At 44.1% G+C, this 19,495-nt stretch overlaps 2 protein-coding genes across 3 annotated transcripts in view; both read right to left on the bottom strand.

The window, feature by feature from the left end:
* Window positions 1-5,534: 5,534 nt before the first annotated feature.
* On the bottom strand, window positions 5,535-9,279 carry LOC115052054 (midkine-B-like). Of its 2 annotated transcripts, none has more exons than XM_029515956.1 (5): window positions 9,147-9,279; window positions 6,906-6,982; window positions 6,605-6,772; window positions 5,868-6,034; window positions 5,535-5,793 (listed from the first exon to the last, which is right to left on the bottom strand). In XM_029515956.1, the coding sequence occupies exons 2-5, from the start codon at window positions 6,979-6,981 to the stop codon at window positions 5,746-5,748; spliced, it is 459 nt and encodes a 152-aa protein (XP_029371816.1). In that variant the 5' UTR covers window position 6,982; window positions 9,147-9,279; the 3' UTR covers window positions 5,535-5,745. The 2 variants fall into 2 exon arrangements, with proteins under 2 accessions (XP_029371816.1, XP_029371808.1); XM_029515948.1 differs by lacking the exon at window positions 9,147-9,279 and adding an exon at window positions 8,892-8,993.
* A 1,965-nt stretch (window positions 9,280-11,244) lies between these two features.
* LOC115052421 (diacylglycerol kinase zeta-like) overlaps window positions 11,245-19,495 on the bottom strand; it is a 28,118-nt gene continuing 19,867 nt past the window's right edge. Inside the window, exons 29-36 of the mRNA XM_029516513.1 lie at window positions 17,751-17,840; window positions 16,504-16,560; window positions 15,898-15,947; window positions 14,192-14,232; window positions 13,981-14,101; window positions 13,803-13,839; window positions 13,497-13,596; window positions 11,245-12,130 (exon numbers count right to left, since the gene is read on the bottom strand). Of these exons, the coding sequence (XP_029372373.1) occupies window positions 12,014-12,130; window positions 13,497-13,596; window positions 13,803-13,839; window positions 13,981-14,101; window positions 14,192-14,232; window positions 15,898-15,947; window positions 16,504-16,560; window positions 17,751-17,840 (613 nt within the window). The 3' untranslated portion in view covers window positions 11,245-12,013. The remainder of the gene's footprint in view (window positions 12,131-13,496; window positions 13,597-13,802; window positions 13,840-13,980; window positions 14,102-14,191; window positions 14,233-15,897; window positions 15,948-16,503; window positions 16,561-17,750; window positions 17,841-19,495) is intronic.

Raw genomic sequence — 19,495 nt, 5'->3', positions numbered from 1 at the left:
GGAAATGGAAAGTAGGACACGGTGGAAGGAGACTCATGTTGGAGATAAAGTCAGACAGACTCTGATTCATTCACTCGTTCACGACAGGGTTTGGTTCAGGTTTCTGAGGGCCGGCTCCCCACACTCATCTCATCCTGTTCCAGAGGGAAAACTTCGTCAGCCAAAGTGCGAACAAATCTTCTGTGACTCAGCAGGATTCAGCTGCTTTCTGCTCATAATGTGACTGTGTCGGCTTAGTGTGGATCAGGATCCTGTCAAGGCCGAGTCAAGCACTAGAGCTCCCAGAGGAAAGAGAGAAGGGGCAGAGGAACCCTGACATCGGGGCAAACACCCGCTGAGCACGTTCTTAGAACACTGAGGTGGAAGCAGATCCAGTTAAGGAGGTTCAGTTTAAGATAACAAATGTCATCATTTCAATTCAGATCCATCAGACCAGGTCTTCCACTGCCTTACCTAAACACCTGCTGACACCTGATTGGCTGACAGGTCAACACCAATAAGTAGCTGTTCCACATAAATGGACTTCAGAAATATGGCCCCGTGTGTTTTTATGTAATCTAGAGACAAAGTAAAGAAAGTAGTTCCACACGCCTGTGGTACAGTTTGTCAATCACACAGTAGCCCCACCACCTCATCAATTTTCCTCTAAATCATTTTAAAAAATTAACATCATGTTGTATTTCAGACTGAGACCATAAACTGATCAGGAAAATGTTTACTGAGGAGGAGGAGGAGGGACATTTTCCCATAGACTTCAATGCAACAGATAAAATACAAATCCAGAGTCCAGATCTGTCTGTGTATTTTGCACTGTGATGGTGATGATGAAGTATTATCTGGTAACTATATTCCAATCACAGAATATATTTCCCAGATTAGAACAATCATGAGCTCCTCCAGCTGTGTCACATCTGGAGGAGCCGTCATAGTTTCCACAACATTCCATTTAATTTGGCATGATAAACCACTGTAATGTGAAATAAGGGAGAAAGCCGTCACTGCATCACTGTAAATACACAACACAACAATTACTGACAGGATCATTCCTGCCTTGTCTCAGTTCAACAACTTCCACTCCTCATATGTATCTGGCCGCCATCTTGGCGATGCAACTTAAGTGGCGGATTTAAGTTCCTGATTTGAGACACAGCAGAAATCTCCACCTCTTTATGAGATATATTTCCCTCCCTGTGTATAGAGCATGAACTTTATAGTGATCTGAAGACATTGTGTGAATTGTGGTCTTATTTTGTCAGAATATTAATATCAAGTGACAAAACAAAAATATTTCCACCATGTTGAAGAGAAACCAATTTTTTATGTGGTGATGACGTTTTGTATAGGAGGATGGAAACTTAAAAACACAAACTAAAGGAGACACTGACAAAACGTCCTCGCAGTGTTTCCTTTACGTAGGTGACCATCTGTACGTGTTCTGTATGCTAAATATTTAAACTGCATCCAAACCAGAACAGGGTTCCCAACAGGACGCTCACAGGATGCTAACAGCAGGACTCTTTAAAGGGTAAATCAACACTAAATGTTGATTTGATTACATTTTCTACTCATGTTTGGCGCAAATTGATGTTAAAGCTCTGAAGTGATTTTGCTTCTTCCAGTTGTTTCCTCAGCATCACATTTATCTTTGCTTTATTTCGGGTTCTTACATCATATGTGTTATTTCAAAGCCTCAATTTCTAAACAGAAACAAAGACAAACCCTTGAAGGAGATGACGCGCTTTAAAGGACTTTGAAGGGGAAAGATGAAAACTTTGAGGCAGAATCTGGTAGACTCGCAGGGTTTACATATTCAGTGAGCATCCTCACGTCCCTGTGGAGGTAAAACATGTAGGTCCACCAGGACACGAGTCTGGTGGACCATCAGTCTGCAGCAGTGAACCGAGCAGACCCTGACGGCTTCATGTGTGCTCAGACTGGTCACAGTTCAACGGGACCTCTGACTTTCAATGTCGTCTTCATCCTATAGTTAACTCTGCAAGACTCCTTTGGTCGTAAGGATATCTTCAAAATGAACCACATTCAGTAAGAGGATCTCAGCCTTTTCAAAAATCTGTTGTAATTAGATGATATGCTTTTTGAATCAGCTGATTTCGTCTTTAATTAACTGATTTGCTGTTTAAATCATCCGATTTTGTCTTTAAATGTGCTGACTTCCTCTTTAATCACTGAGCCTTGCTTGTGCTTCCTGTGGCAGCTCCTGGGAAAACCCTGATGTTCTTTTTGTCTGTAAAATGGTTGATGGCTGTTTGTATTTTCTGTTTCATGTAAATTGTAGACGCGTTGTTTTTGAGCATAGATCATGGCCTGGACCAGTGCACAGCTCATTTTACTTTTTAAATGCAATGTATGACGATATATCAGAGCAACTTGTGTTAACACAAAACTGTGAAGCTAATAAAACAGCTGCTGTTGGGCGCTCATGTCCTGTGTGAAACATTATTCAGGTCTAAATCACATAAACACGCTGACCGGAGTGACGTCCGGCTGTTGGGCCTCGCTCGTCTTTAATCTCGTTATGCAGGCAGCCACGTCGCAGCGTAACCATGGCGACCGCAGGAGAAACCCCACATATCATTTACTGGATTGCAGTGAAATGGAACAGAGAGATGAGGAATCAAGAGCTGACCCAGTTGGTTCAGAGTCAGAGAATATTATGCATTCACTTCACTGGCCAGATGCCTTCACTCCGCTCCGTTACTGTTACACCTTCAGGTCCAACACCTGACTCAGTCCACTCCGACAATAAAGTGGAGAGGGGGCATGTTGCCATGATAAAGACACGTCTCTTTCTCACAGTCATCAGAGCAATGTATGCAGATCAGTCCACTGTGCGCACCGTGGTGTTCTCCAGCAGACTCTTCCACTGTCAATAATATTTATCTGCAGCAGCTTAGCGATAACAAAACACAGAATGTGCAGCTTGTTTGTTTAAAGTTGCTGATTTTTCATCCGGTCGGACTTCAATACAGTCAAAGCAGTAGAGTGCTGGCCATTAGACAGAAAGCAGCTTTCAGGCCCTTTTCACCATCATCATCATCATCATCATCATCATCACTGTGAGATTTTTAGATTTCCTTTCCTTTATCGTCCTCCTGACAGCGACATCACTTCCTGCTTCAATTCTGACATTATTTATGTGATGTCACAGCACGCCTCTGACAGATGTTAGCATTTCATGTGGGGAACATTTTTGAATCTCTTGTTTGACATTTAGCAAATGAGCCTTTCCACAAATGGAGCAGGACAGAATAATCTCATTAGGGCGATTTAGAGGTATTGATTATGCAACGGCTCAAATCTCATGAACACACACTTGATGAAGTTCAGTGAGTCTGACTGGAATCATCTGAACAAACAAGAACAAAGTCCCTGTAAAGTTACTTTTACTATGAAAAGGGCCTACAACTAAAAGGAGGTTCACATCAGACTATTTCTTTTCAGACGACGTGTCATCGAGCTGAAGAGTGAAAGGAACAGCTGGATTTGTTTCTAAAGAGGAACGACTCACTCATCCTGTCTTTGCTACCAGTCAACAAACGATAACAACAAACAATTCAAGAGGCATAAATCAATGGCACTGATGGCGACTCTGTTTTAAACGTAAAGTAAAAACCAAATCATGAAAAACGTATCAACTCAATGACCCAGCTCTGAAAAGATTAGATATTCCTTCATTAGTCCCTCAGTGATTAAATCTGCACATCCAGTTGAAATCCTGAGCATGAACTCACCTGTGTGCTGATGACCTGAGGACAGCCGCTCCGTCACCTCTGGATCCACTCCACGTCCCTCCAGCTCTGAGCGATCATCCATCATGCTGCAGATGACAAACAGAACCCCCCCAGAAACCAAAGACAGGGTGCTGAGTGAGGCTCCTAGATTTATTAACCAGTTAAACATCCAGCACACAGCTCAGAAACACACTAGTCTTTGTTTTCACTCACTTTTGTTTGCTCTCATCTAAACTTGGTGTGAAATGTACAGCAGAAGCTCATTAAATCTTTAACAAGGTCCTGCTCATTAGCAAATGAGATAAAATGTCCTTTGGGTTGGTGGATTAGTCTGAGACCTGCCAGGCTTCCTCTGGGTCACCGTTGAACAGCGTCCTGTCCCAGGAGGTTCTCATTTTCCTTTGTACTGTTCCCATATCCTCCTTATTTCCAACGGCCTGAAACAGACGTTTTTACCCAGAATTCATTGGTGCAGAAATGGGTGCTAATGAGTTTATAGTCTTAGTCTTCAATACAACATGACGTTCCTTTTTTTAATGAGGAAAACGGGCCAGAAAACAGAAGGTGGATTTAAGATGGCGGTGATGTCGTCCATGTTTATTGACAGTGGTTCCATGTGGTTGGCTCCACTGGGTGGATTTCAGCTCCATTATTAAGGAGCTCTGGTTTCTGATTCCAGCTCTTTTAATCTGATGCTGCTGTCATGAATGAAGATGAGTAAAGTCAGTCCAAGAATGAAACGTCTCCGTTCCCCGTGTGTGGTGCTGCATCTGATTTCATTACTCTTATTGGGGGTGTGTATAAAAAAAAAAAAAAGCTGACACACGTCTCAGCAGTTGTTTGAAAGTAATTGTCTGACACACACAGGAGATTTGTGTTGTGATCTTGTCACTTTGATCTGGTGACCTGATTTGTCGTGTACATCACAAACACATTCAGGCTGTTGCACACACACACGGCCGGTGTGTCACTGTGGCTTTGATGTAGGTTGGAGAAGCTTTCATCAATAAATAAGCAGCTCCCTGCAGCTGATATATTTCAGTTTCTGACTTGCATGTGGTTGAAGATGTGCACATGTAGACGCTGATGTTTGTGAAAGTTCACTGTTCATCTTCATCATGTGTCAGCGTCAGTCTGATCCTCTTTCCTCTTTCTTCAGTCTCACTTTTTCAGTTCTTTCCTCCGCCTGGAGCCACGAGATTAAGTCCCAGCTTTAATTACAATGCAATGAGTCCAAGTATGAAGCTATTTCAGTGAAATAAACGTTGTCCTGTGGAGAAATTGATTGTTTTAATGATATTGAATTAGCCCTCTGTGGATTGTAAAGCTTCTATGGGCAGAATGATGAAGAATAAACATAAATAACTAACACTCATCATGTTGTGTTGCAGACTGTAAACTAGGAAGAACTAAACTAAAGACTGAGACCAGGAACTTTAAAATCCACTGAGCTAACGTTAGCATGCTAACGATAACTTCCGGTGGACCGCGTTACCTGAAACCACCAGATCCGGGTCCAGGTGCAGGTCCAGGTCCAGGTCCGGGTCCGGGTCCAGGTCCAGGTCCGGGTCCCTCCGGTTCTTCGGACTCCTCCAGGAGGACTCAACCTTTTCCCGGTTACTGTTCGGACTCGTGTCCGAACGATCATGACGTAGAGCGGTCAACTAGCCAATCAGAGGCCGAGGCCCGGACCTGGATTCGGACCTGGTCCTGGTTCACAGGAACCAGTTCAGTGGATCTGTCTGAGTCTGGTTTTATTGAAATAAGACAAGAGGCCAAGAGACAAAGTCTGTCTTCGGTTTAATAAAAAGAGAGGAGACAGAGACGGACTGATGTGGACTTCCTGTCTGTGGTTCTACAGGATCCGATCTGTGGTCCGGTGACGGGGGACAGATCTTGTAGTGTTCGTCCCGGCTGAGGACTCTGTGTGGGGACCAGGCTCTGATCCTGGAGAGTCCAGCTCTGGAGGACTCTGCTGGGCCCAGAGTCCCCTCTACTCCCTGAGTCCACCGGCCCTCACCTTCCCCCTCCTCCCCTGGACCTGAGACACAGACACCGTCAGAGAGGACAGAACCAACCCCTCCTCACCGGTCCCCCCCCCCGTCCCTGTCCCACCTTTGGTTTCCGTGGTTTCCGTGGTTTCCAGGAGCAGGGTTTGAAGACAGTGATGTCGGTCTGACACTCAGCGTTGAACAGAGCCCTCTTCAGGGTCCCTGTTCTGGTCCGTTTGTTTGTGCTTGGATCACAAGGCCCCCAGCTGCCAAACCGATACTTACAGTCCGCTGAAAGAGACCATCTTCATCATTAATATCACCATCATCATCATCATCTTCATCACCATCATCATCATTATCATCTTCATCACCATCATCATCATTATCATCTTCATCACCATCATCATTAATATCACCATCATCATCATTATCATCTTCATCACCATCATCATTAATATCATCACCATCATCATCATCATTAATATCATCACCATCATCATCATTATCATCTTCATCATTAATATCACCATCATCATCATCATCTTCATCACCATCATCATCATCATCATCATCTTCATCATTAATATCATCACCATCATCATCATCTTCATCATTAATATCACCATCATCATCATCATCATCATCATCATCTTCATCATTAATATCATCACCATCATCATCATCTTCATTAATATCATCACCATCATCATCTTCATCACCATCATCACCATCATCATCACCATCTTCATCACCATCATCATCACCACCATCATCATCATCTTCATCACCATCATCACCATCATCATCACCATCTTCATCACCATCATCACCTTCATCACCTTCATCATCATGTTTTACCTCCAAAGTCTCTCTTCCAGTTACAGGGGACTTTACAGTTCATCTTCCTGGTCTGCTGGTCACATGACCCCTCTCTGAATCCTGGCCCACAGTCTCTGTTGCTAGGCACACAGTTGCCATAGCGCCAGTTAGTGCATTCTGACCCGGCCTGGGGGGGGTTGTGTTTCTCTGTGAGGATGAAGAACACAGACGAATGATTTTAGACACATTGGGGTCAGTGACATCATTAATGACATCACTGATCTTACAGTGTTTCCTACAGTCCGTAGTTTTTTTCTGTGAAAACAGGAAGTGGTCCTACCTTTCTTGTTTTTCCCAGCAGTCACAGTGTGGACGGCGAAGACGGTGACCAACAACAGCAACAACACAAACTTCATCCTGTTCAAACACAGCATGGGAGAAAATCCACATTACAAAGGTTCACAAGAGCTGACCTCTGACCCCGGGGCCAGGTCACCTGAGGTCATTATCTACCAACACCCCCACTCCACTAACAACCCGACCGGGGACTCACTGGAAACACATCCCATGATTCACTGCAGCAGTAACACCATCAACAATTAAATACAGAACCTTAAACCTTCATCTGTCAGCATCAGGGCCGACTGCATTGAAGTCTATGGGAAAGTGTCCTTCCATCTCTATGAGTTTAGGGACTCTCCAAAAAAACGTGATGCTGTTTAGACTTCCTCCGGTACTCAGACTCGAGCTGCTGTTTCATCCACCAGGCTGTCCTGAAGCTGCTGCTCTAATAACCTGTCCAGGGACGGAGGCTCTGCAGCAGCTTCCCATGAGGATCCAAAATTATCCACGTTCAAAACCACCATCTTCACATTTCACCAGGCGATGGAGAGAAGGATTAAAATACAATTAAAGTATTATTATTATTGTTAGGCTTCATTTTTGGAAACAAGAAGCTCTCTGCTGTTCCTTTTGGAGTAAAGGTCAGAGGTCAACATTAATGATTCCAGCCAGTGTTGTTACACGACCTCAGCTCTGTTTAAGGTCAAAGGTCCTGGTCCTGGTTCTGGGTGTTTGGTTTCTAAATGAATGGAAGGTGGAGCAGGTTCAGTGTGACGACACAGTGAACCCTTTCTGAGCTAAACCAGACCTGACCTGAAACATGAGCCAGTTAAATGATGGTGCAGGAGCAGGCTTCAACTTGTGAGTTAAACGCTGAGTAAATAACCGAAGATGGCTCGTTGCTGCTTGTTTAATCCTCGGACTCAGTCTGAAGATGAAATATAATAATGAGGGACTGGATTTAAGGAAAGCTGCTGCTGTTTGTGGGCCAGATGGTCCCTGGTCTGACAGAAAAACCCTCAACTCCCTGAAGAGACTTTCTTCTCTCTGCTCTAAATATCTGAGGAAGCCTCCGGGTCCATCTGTCATGAAACACAACAGGACAAAGTAAAACCTCACAACATCCGTCCTTAGACCACTTTAAGAAAGGCCCCCCCCAGGTCAGGATGGTACGAGCCGTTATTTCCACTGCAATAAGTGTGTCAGCGAGGAAAAAATGCTTCTGCAGGGATGGAACACTTTCACTGAAATCCCCCCAAAATAATTTACTGTTTGATTTCATGTGAAAAAGACAGACCAAGAATCAGTGTGTGTTTGTGTGCGTTTGTGCACGTTCACTCTGTAAAGCAGTTGAGCGGAAAATGTCTTTTTAATGTGTTTGTTTTACCTACAAAATGGACCAGACGCACACAAACACACACAAACAAACAAACACACACACTTTCTTTGCTCTCACTATTTTCAGTTTTATTGCAACACCAACAGTCCTGAAGAAGCTGTTCATTAATTGATCACAAATCAATCCATGATTGAGGTCAGATTCAGCCATGAGCCGACACTTCCTGCGGCTTTCACATTAAAAGCATCCCAGAAAGTGATGGATTATGACAGACTTTTAATGTGAAATTTTAGTCAGTGATGTAGAAACAAAACAACCTGATTTGGTGGAAGTTTTAACATTTTAAAATATGAAAACTTTGTCCTTGTCAGACTCACAACAACAGTAAATCTGTGACTAAACATCCAAACTCAGGACGCACAGACACACACACAAAACTGTTTAAGTTAGCAGGAAGGAAAAAGACATTTCTACCATCTTTAATGAACTAAAGCATCAAACACAGGCAGTCAGAGTCTTTACATCTGATTGTGAAAACACAGGGATCAGTGTTTCCAGAATAAAAGTCCTTCAGGAAACTTTGTGCTTTGAAGCTTTTGTGTGAGTTAAAGCTCAAAAAACAGAAAAACAGCGAACAGCACTTACTTGTTGAGCAGGCAGTCGAGTTGGTGGAGTCGCAGCACAAGTTTCCTGCAGCTCTGCTTTTGTCTCCAAAACCAGTTCAGTCTGGTTGAATTAGCCCCATTCACCCCCACACCCCACAACACTGTCAACACACACACACACACACACAGACACACACACACAGTAGCTACAGGTCTTCACTGCTGCTTCATTCACACTTTAACTTTACTTACAGTTTGTATCTGGTGTTTTTATTGATCCACAGATAACACTCACCTCTCTTCCTCCCCCCTGCAGGGAGAATCCCCCCTTTTTAGCTCGTGTCGTTTCCTTTGATCCTTGTGAATCTCGTCATATCAGTAAAGACTCAATCTCCTTTCATCTCCCAGCCGAGATCTGTTGTTGAGACCAAAGACAAAGAGACGGAGGCAGAAAAACCAGCTGAATCGATGACGTGGACGTCAAGTTCAGCTGATTTAAAGCGATGAAAATACAAACGTGACCCTGAAGCTCCTGGACTGACTCAACCTGAGCTGAAAGTTCACAGATTTTCATCTTCACATTTTCAGTTTTGTGTCCAACTAGAGATCAAAGAGACAAAAAGTTGATCTGAACTCACTGCTTCAATATTCATTAAGGAGACGAAGCAGCTGGTGAGACGGTTTCTTCTTCATCCTCAGTCCATCCATCACCGACGTCTGACCCCTGACCCCTGACCCTCGACCCCGGATGTGCTCTGATGCTCCTGAATCCCTGAAGTGAGGGATTGCAGAGCCTCAAAAGACCAGCAGAGTCCAGCTCCAACAGAGCCAGTCCCTAAAGACGTCACAGAACACAGATCAGGACCATCAGGACCGTCAGGACCACCAGGACCATCAGGACCGGCAACACCACCTGGACCATCAGGACCATCAGCACCACCTGGACCACCAGGATCATCAACACCACCTGGACCACCAGGATCATCAACACCACCAGGACCATCAGGACCATCAGGACCACCGGGGCCACGAGGACCGTCAACACCACCTGGACCATCAGGACCGTCAACACCACCTGGACCATCAGGACCATCAGCACCACCTGGACCACCAGGATCATCAACACCACCTGGACCACCAGGACCATCAGGACCGTCGGGACCATCAGGACCACCGGGGCCACGAGGACCGTCAACACCACCTGGACCATCAGGACCATCAGCACCACCTGGACCACCAGGATCATCAACACCACCAGGACCATCAGGACCGTCGGGACCATCAGGACCACCGGGGCCACCAGGACCGTCAACACCACCTGGACCATCAGGACCATCGGGACCGTCAGGACCGTCAGGACCATCGGGACCATCAGGACCGGCAACACCACCTGGACCGTCGGGACCATCAGCACCACCTGGACCATCAGGACCATCAGCACCACCTGGACCACCAGGATCATCAACACCACCAGGACCATCAGGACCGTCGGGACCATCAGGACCACTGGGGCCACCAGGACTGTCAACACCACCTGGACCATCAGGACCATCAGCACCACCTGGACCATCATCCTGCAACTAACTCCACCTGGACCTCCATCACCACCTGGCAGCCATCTTGGATCAGCTTGAGACAAAACATTCACCTTCACTCGGTTTCGGCGAGGTGAATTGTTATTCCTGAGCTGCCTTCAGGGTCTAATTATGAGGGAGGAAATGTCAGCGTTATGTATTTGACCCCCCCTAAACACAAATCGATTGCAGTGACTGACGGAGCTCAGCGACGGCGAGCGCCTGTTGTTACGGTGACATTTTACAACACAATCTGAAGAGAGAGAGCTCCATTCAAACAGTGATCAATATATCTGATCAGCAACAAGCAGCTGATTTATCATCCTGAGAGAAAGAATCACATCCCAGCATGAACTCCACTGAATGTCTAGTGTGGGCAGTGGTGTTGAAGTCTATGGGAAAATGTCCCTCCTCCTCCTCAGAAAACGTTTTCCTGATGAGTTTATGGTCTCAGTCCGAAACATAACATAATGTTTATTTTTTTAAAAGAAGCTCCATTTAGAGGGGAGGGGTTAGGGGGCGGGGCTACCGTGTGATTGATGGACTGAACCACCCAATCAGGTCAGCTTCCGCCTTCTCCTCCCAACAAGGTTTCTTCTGGTTTTAAAAAGAAACCCAAAATAGCCGACAGAGAAACTGTAGGTAGGAACAAAATGAAAACCACATGTGAAGAAGGGAAACTGAGCACAGACAGAACACACAAAGAGCAGAGGAGGACTAGGACAGGAAACAGGAAGTAAGTGTAGTAAGTGACACACAAGGACAGCTAAAACACAAGTCAGTGAATTCCTATCTGAGATTCATATCAGTGGTAACAAATTCAGAGGTGGTGCTTCATTTATTATCTTCACATTGATCTCAAAAATAAACGATACAAATATTGAAAACTTAAAAAGAAGAAGTACAAAACTGAAAGTGTGTCACAAACATGAGTCTCAGAATCTGCTCTGGTCTTCTTTGGTCACATAAACTGATTTTCCTTTCAGATCTGAGTGTGTGTCCAGCTGAGGTCCCGCCCTCCAATCCTTGCGTTCTTGCTGTGACGATGTTTGTGTGTGTGTGTGTGTGTGTGTGGGTGTGTTAGCTGTTTGTTTAAAAGTTAGTTTGGCACAACAAAATATATTCTAACAGTTTCAAAAAGAATTTTAATCGAACATGATTGTGTATGTGATGTAACGTCACATCCTGAGACACGTTGAGACTCTAACTACAGTGAGAACATACTCATTAATCCTTGATGAAGACGGTCGTGGTCCCCAGAAAATGAACCCTGATGCTTTTTGAAGTGAACACATTTATCTCTTCCAAAAGGAAAACTGTAGCTTTCCTAAAGATCTGTTAGCTTCTTCAGGACTGTTAGCCTTGTTGGAATCGAGAGGTTTTTAAGGCCTGTTTTTTTAACAGTGAGACAAACATTTTGTGTTTCAGTTTGAATCTGAGATGAAATGTCTGTTTCCTTAACCCACAGATTTAATAATTGACCTCATCCCCATCATCATCATCATCATCGTTGTCAGCCTAATCACCGCCATGAGTCCAGGTCCCAGCATCACTGAGCTGCTGTCAGTCCACCAGCTTCCTCACTCAGTCAGACGGCCGTCTCTTGGTCCTCCCTCTGGATCATCTGGTAGTGCTGCCTGTTCTCTAGATACGCTGCCAGCTCGGCATCCTGAGCCCTCTCCGCTCTGTTCTTCGGGGTGTCACCCTGATGGAGACAAGGTCAGAGTTAGAGCTCAGCAGATACCGGGCCTTCAGAGGCCTCGTCAGCCCGATCCATCAACAGGATGCCTTGGCTGGGGACCAAAATGAGATCGAACCAACCAGCTTTACTGTAAAAAAATAGTGTTGTCAAGGCAACAGGATGGTCATCAGTGGATCATTGACCACTTTTTAGATTTTAATGACCAAATACTGACGGCAACAAACTTAATCACTCAATCTGTCTGAGTGTGTCTAGGTGAGAAAACAATGAAAAAATATCTAAAATATAAAATTAATTACTAAATAAACAAAAATAGAATATTGGAGAACAATAGAACTAAATTTTACTCATGCAAATATAAATAATAGTTATAATAGTTATTGTGAGAAATAGAAATAGTAATAGTAAAAAATAGTAAAAATAGAGTAACAGTAAAAAAAATGGTGTAGAGGAAACAAAATGACAAATAAATAAATGAGGAGAAAATGCCATTTAAAGTCAGATTATAAATGTCTTGAATTTGCTTTTAAAAATAACACAGACGAGTCACTGTTCTCTTTCCATGACCATGAAGATCATTTCTCTACTTTTTTAAATGCTTTTTCACTTCTGATGTTTTATGTGATCCAGCTGCTGCTGGTCTGGAGAACAAACTTCATTACAAAGTTGGTTCCAACATGGATCACTTTTAATTGCTGGTTCTGGTCCTGCTGTCTCGTTCACCGAGGCGGGACACAGTCTGACAGTCAGCAGTATCTCCAGTGAACTGGGAGGACTGGGCCGGGTTTAATTTGTCAAACTGATAAAACCACAAACAATCAGATGTCAAATGAGAAACAACAAGTGTCCAACACAAAAACACAACATCTAAGTGTGTTTATGGGGAAGAGGCCACTGCCTCATTTCCACATTTTAAAACAGACTCTAATTAGTTGAATCCAGTGTGTGTGTTTGGAAACACTCCCAGAAAGGGGGATAAAGGGATGAATAGGGAGGAAGCTGAGCTTTATTTAAGGACCAGTAACACAACACAACTGGTGCTACAGCCTCCAGTTTACACCATACACACACACACTAACACACACCCACGCACACATGTGCACATACACACACACACGGTCAGTCAGTCAGTCCTTTATAGTCAATGTCAAACCTCATTCTTTTGTCTCTGTCTCCTCCTCCCTCTGTATCTAGGTCACTGCTGAGTCCAGACAGTGAGGAGCTTTTCTACATGGCTGAAACCTCCATGGAAAACACACACACACACACACAGACACACACACTACACACACTGCAGCAGAGTCTTCGATGGCCATGGTGATGATGATGTTGTGTGTTTGTCACATACAGGAGGTAAACAAACACTCACCTGCAGGTCAGTTTTCATCAGCGATGCTCCGGCCTCCACCAGGTAGTGACAGATGGTCCTGTGGCACAAAGACGCCGCGCGGTGAAGAACCGTCTCCCCGCTGGTCCAGAGAGAGAGAGAGAGAGAGACCATCAGACAGAAGCCTGGCTTGTCCTCAGGGGGTCCATCTCCTGTGATGATCAGACTCCACCGCCTCAGTTTGCCTTATGTTTATTCTCTTTATTGTGCGGTTGGTGTTGTGAAGTCCAGCCCAGAGACAGACCAGGACTCAGGGGACCAGAATCAAAGACCCAGACCTGTACTTACTGCAGTTTTTCTGTGATGTCCAGCAGGTCGCTTGGAGCTGGACAGGAGAGAGAAGGAGTCAAACATCTGTCAACATCCATCTATTTCAATTAAACATCCATCTGTTTTCAAACTTTAAGTCATTAGCTCAGACTGTTAGGAGGTAAATTCATGATGGGTGCTGGGTTGCTACGGTTACCGTTGTCCAGAATGTAGCGGACCATCTCTTTGCTCCCCGAACTGACAGCATGGTGCAACAAGCTGCAGTCTGATTGGTCCAGAGCGGTGAGGTCTGCCCCCTTCAGGTGCAGCTCCTGCAGCTTTACAGTCACACAGGTGTTTTATTAATAAACAGTCTTTGACCTCCGACCTTTGACCTGGCTCTACTTCCAGATGTTGAGGGTGCTCACCTTCTTCAAGTCTTTGCTCTTCACACACTCGATCAACATCTCTGAGAGAGAGAGAGAGAGAGAGAGGCGGTTAGTGGGCAGAGGTCGCATACACGCCTGTTGTCATGGAAACAACCGTGGTTTGGCTGAAGTTTTTATGACTGACGCATAAATCAATGGGAAGTGGGATCAGTTTTTATCAACACAATCGCTTGTTTTCACTCCAACGTGTTTTGTTTAATGAGTTTCATTTATTCATTTTTCTTATCATGGTGTCAACTGATAATTATTGTCTGGATGATGAAGAGCAGCACACACACACACAGCCAGCCAAAGGCAGATGGTGTGTGTCTTTATCTGCTAATGAGAGCTGCAACTATATATTTATATATATTTATATTAAAGTTTAGAGCTGTTTGTTTGCTCCATATTTCTGTTTTAATCCACTTACACATTTAACGCATCATGTGAGTCAGTGATCAGTTTATTAGGAACACCAGCTGAGGCTGAATCTGTGTTTTGTAGGTGCTGATACACCGGGGAGATTTTTTGGAGGAGGATGATGCTAAACATCTTCATCCCAGTGTCACACACACTCTGATGGTGTCAGTGACACAGGCTGTATGTTCAACTGCAGCAGCCGACTATGAGATGAATGTTTATTAGGGTGACCTCAATACTCACTCTCACTCCGTCTCCCTCTAAATAGTTGAGTCCTAATCCAGTTATGTTGGCCTTAGTGTGTGTGTGTGTGTGTGTGTGTGTGTGTGTGTGTGTGTGTGAGAGAGAGAGAGGGGGGACTTCAAAAACCTCTAAGAGCTTTTGTGGCTGCAAGACAAATCAAAAACAACACACACACCACAAAACCCAACACACACTGTGTATGTAGGAATTAAATGAATTTAGCCCAGGGAGGGAATTAAGCTAACCAGAGAAAATGAGAGAGGAGGGGCGGGGAAGAGGAGGAGGAAAAAAGAGAGGGGGAGGAAGAGGAGAGGAGAAGAGGGGGAGGGCAGAGAAAGGAGAGGAAAGAGGAGGGGAGAGGGAAAAGAGGTTTATAAACCAGGGGGCAGCTCATAGACCTGTCTCTTTCTGTCTCAGACTTAAATTAGGCACAACACACACAGAGCTCCCATCAGGGTCAGACAGGTTGACTGCATCAAACTGAGGAGTTCAATGGAGCAAGTGACATGTAGTGTGTGTGTGTGTGTGTGTCAGATGATGTGTGTCTGCTCTGAATCTAAATGATTTTGTGAATCATTTAGATTCTTCTCAAAACAATTTATGCAAAGTAATGAAAACAGATCGTCGATCCACTCGAGGGTTAACGGAGAATGAGCGAGGCCTCCGTCTGATCTGGACTCAGGACCAGGTCCATGCCTCAGGTGTGACTATTTCTTACTTTAGTATTTATCATTATTTGTTTATTTATTACAATGTCCCCGTAAGTGAAATTACAAAATAAGAGCGCGGTTGCAGCGATTTTAATCACAGACAGGCATCAAACACAAAACCTGCTGCCAGGCTAAGCGTCAACAAAGACGCACAACTGAACCAGATACATGGTCCCGGAGAGAACGACAACCACAGTGAGGCTGACAGCGAAGAGACACACAAACTGCCAGCATGTAAAGTAACTGAGGAGACAAGTGGAGAAAATGTGTCAGAGACGAAACCACAGAAGCTTTGTCTTTGTGTATCTTTGTGTGTCTTTGTATGTGTGTTACCTTTTTCTCTCTCTCTTTCTGTGTCACTCATCTTCTGGCTCTTTTCCTGTCTGGAGACACAAACACACAGAGGCGAATTCAGCGACACAACATCGTTCTACTGAGGCACAGACACACACTTATCTTCTTCACTTGAATTACAACACATACAACAAATATATGAAATCTATATTTAATAAACATCAGAACCTGGTCTGCCTGCTCTACATGGTCTACATTTTATGTTTTACAGCTTGTTAGTCAAACAAAGCTGAACTCTGAATTCACATGTGGAGACAGAAAGACTTTTATCTAAGTGGACATGTGACCTCAGACTCAGACACACACACACACACACACACACACACTGACTGGCCGACATGTTCTCATTTGTCAGTGATTTAATGAGCAGAAATGTCTTGACTCACACTGGCAAAGTTTTGGTCGTTAATGAATCAAAGTCTGAGCAGATTCCTATTTAACTTTGTACCGCAGAGTACAGGAGAACCACAGCAGAGGCAAAGATCCAGAAAACCAGAGGAGAGTCTGAGAAGAACTGGAGAACCGAGTAAAGAACCGCAGACACACACTACAAGCGAACAAGTGAACCACGGGGCATTTACTGACCTGAGTTTTGGTTTGAAATCAGCTGCAGTCGTGTTGGAACGATGGATACAACCGGCCCTGCAATAGTGAAGATCATGGAGAACCACAACGAGGAACATTTTCAGTTCAAAAGATAATCAGTTTCAAAGTTTTCCCTGACTGGACAGATTCCTAAAGTATAGGATAAGGAGAAAACATGAAGGAACAACTATTTTTAAAAGATGAAAATCTGAAATTGGACCTAAAGGAAAAGCCTAAGGAGCTTTGAGCAGCTTTATTAAAATCCCAGAGTCTTGTAGAACCAAAGCCTGACTGATCAGCACCTCATATTGATCCATCCTCAACATGTCAGTCTGAACATTTTGGACTGAAAATGAATGTCACTCCAGCAGAACTGCACAGATCCAGGAGCTCACAAATGATAAGAGCAATAAAAATGTAGGAGTCAGAAGCAGCCTCCATAATTTCAGCGGATTAAATTCACCCTGGCTGCTGCTCCCACTGCTGGAACAGCAAATTCCTCCATTAACTATTTAAAACCTTTTGATTCAATGCAAACGGACCTCAGGCCTTTTTCTAAATACTAACTAGCAAATATTTAAACTCTGTTTTGTAATTGTTGTTTACAGATGTGAGGGCTGTTTAATGTTGGTCCCACTGGATAAACAAGGTTTGATATTTACAAAAAATTTTATTGCACCTTATCAGCAGAGGTTAAATGAACATCTCTGTAGCTAACTGATGTTCTACCAGCTGCAGGCTGACAGCATGTATGGGCAGATGTATATTTACGTTTGGGGAACTGGAACTAATGATAGGATATAAGGAGGGACGAGTCAGAGAGCAAGAGCGTGAGAATCACTATCATACACCTGATCACTGGACTAATCAGTAGAAAAATAGGATTAATCAGAGGGCTAATAAGGCTAATTATAGAACAACTCTTAGGACTAATCCTAGGGCTAATAAAGAGCTGATTATGGGGCTAATGGGCCACATACAGGGCTAACGGAGCTCATCACAGGATGCAAAGGGTGACGTGCTCTGAAGTCATTTAAATCAACTGAAGCAGAAAAACACCACACAACTGGTCCTAGCTAAACATCACACCATTGTCATCCTAACTGTGTGTAATTCTGCCAGTTTTGTGTCACTTGTGTCTAATTTCTGCCAATAAACAGAAAGAAGGTAGACTAAATGGTTTGAACACATGAGATAACAGCTGAGGAAACACAGTGCAGAGCGTGACAGCGGAAGATCACACTCACCTGATGAGTTTGCTGGTCACAGGTGTTGTGCTGTGTGATAAAGCCTCGGCTGCAGAGCTGTCACTGTTCACACGCTGCCTCTGTGACGAGCTACAGCACAACAGAGAGGAAACAATCAGATCAAACTGCAACAGAGAGAGACAGAGACGGTTTACAACCAGGACTCAATGTTCCTGTCACGTAAAAGTCTGAATACAGAGAGATGTTCATCGGCTCAAATCAACGTGCCAAGATAAAATGCAGGTTGAAAACCTGAACAGCGTTTATTCAGTAGAACAATGTCAAAGACGTGAGCCAGCACCTGTGTGGGATCTCTGTCAGTCCCCTGATATGGTAAATTTGAATTGTTGCTTCATAAAGAATGAAAGAGCCTCAACAGTGAGATAATGAGGATGATTCGATGAAGAGGGATATTAATGTAGGACAAGCTGAAGGAAGAGCAGGAGGGAATTCAGTAAGAACCCCAACACCAGCTCCAGCTCCAGGATCTGAGCTGGATCCCCTGATGGATCGCGCCGATTCATAACTGCACACCATCTCATTTGTTTGGTTTCTTCACACCAAGCGTTCCACAAACCCTCTTCATTTCTACACAGTTTCAACTTCTCTGCAGTTTTCCACATAAACAACAGGAGGATGAACCGGTCCAATAATATCAGCAACAATTAGATTGGAACCGACTGATATGTGGATGTAATTCCTGCCACTTTGTAATTCAAACAGCAGCCGTTTTATGGTAAAGACTTTAATTTATGTAACTTAATATCAGCAATCTCCTGTAGAGCCAAAAGCTTCACTGAAGCGAAGGATGCTGAAATCAGGCTGTCTGTTGGTAATCTGAACATCTCCTCTGTAAATTCAGTGAAAGGCAAACCCTCCCCATGCATCATCACAGGAAAATGCTCTGTCTCATTTTTTCTTATTATTATCCATCTTCCACGTTAGACACAGTCATTTGATCTGCTTTTATTGTAGTTTCTTCCATTTATTTGTTTACGGACTGATGAAGCACCAATATTAGTTTTTAATTTAAACTTTGTGAGATGAATTACCTCTCACCTTTCAGAGAAAAGGAAAACACTTCTTTATTTTGTCCTGTGACCTCTATAGAAACTACTGAAGCTCCTATTAATGTGTTTAATGCAGCTCCGAGCTCCTGAGGGACAAATACAGTCATTGAGTCTATCTCAACTCAAGTGTTTCCTGTTCAGGAGCTTTCAACTGCATCACATGGTCTTTCACTTTGTTGCCATGGAGGTGATGATGCAGTTTTTATTTTTGACCTCAAACCAGCGGACAATGTCAGAGTCGGGTTCCATAAATTTGTATCCTGAAATAAACCTCCGAGATTAAGCGACAAAATGTGTGTGTGTGTCAGTGTAAGTGAGTGAAGCTGTCATTTAAAAACAAAATGTTTTGTGTGTAGGTGTGTTTCAGTGTTTGTCAGAGACACAGGGGGAGAGAGAGGCAGAAGAGAGAGAGAGAGGTAATTATAGTGGGAGGAAAAACGTTCACCTCTGACTTTTGCGTGGGCTAACTGCTGTACTGTTTGTGTGTGCGTGTGTGTGTGTACAGTAGATCAGTGTGACTCTGGAGTGCGTTTGGTTTCTCTCCATCCATTATTTTTCTGACTCTGTCTTTCTCCTGAACCCATCTCTCCCTCTCTCTGCCCCTGCCTCTCAGCCTCATCTCTCCTCCTCATCTTCCCACTCGGTGCACTCAGCATTGCAAATCAGCCCGCCAAC

The sequence above is a fragment of the Echeneis naucrates genome, chromosome 2 (genome assembly GCF_900963305.1).
Source record: "Echeneis naucrates chromosome 2, fEcheNa1.1, whole genome shotgun sequence".
In the NCBI taxonomy this organism is placed as follows: domain Eukaryota; kingdom Metazoa; phylum Chordata; class Actinopteri; order Carangiformes; family Echeneidae; genus Echeneis; species Echeneis naucrates.
This window is presented reverse-complemented; position numbering and strand designations above follow the sequence as displayed.

Bases quoted from the DNA above. Each gene is read 5' to 3' on its own strand.
- LOC115052054 (XM_029515956.1), bottom strand. From the start codon at position 6,981: ATGAAGTTTGTGTTGTTGCTGTTGTTGGTCACCGTCTTCGCCGTCCAC. The intron at 6,035-6,604 runs GTAAAACATGAT...GGTCTCTTTCAG, and splicing joins CTGGAAGAGAGACTTTGGAG to CGGACTGTAAGTATCGGTTT. The intron at 5,794-5,867 runs GTGGGACAGGGA...TCTGTGTCTCAG, and splicing joins GGAAACCACGGAAACCAAAG to GTCCAGGGGAGGAGGGGGAA.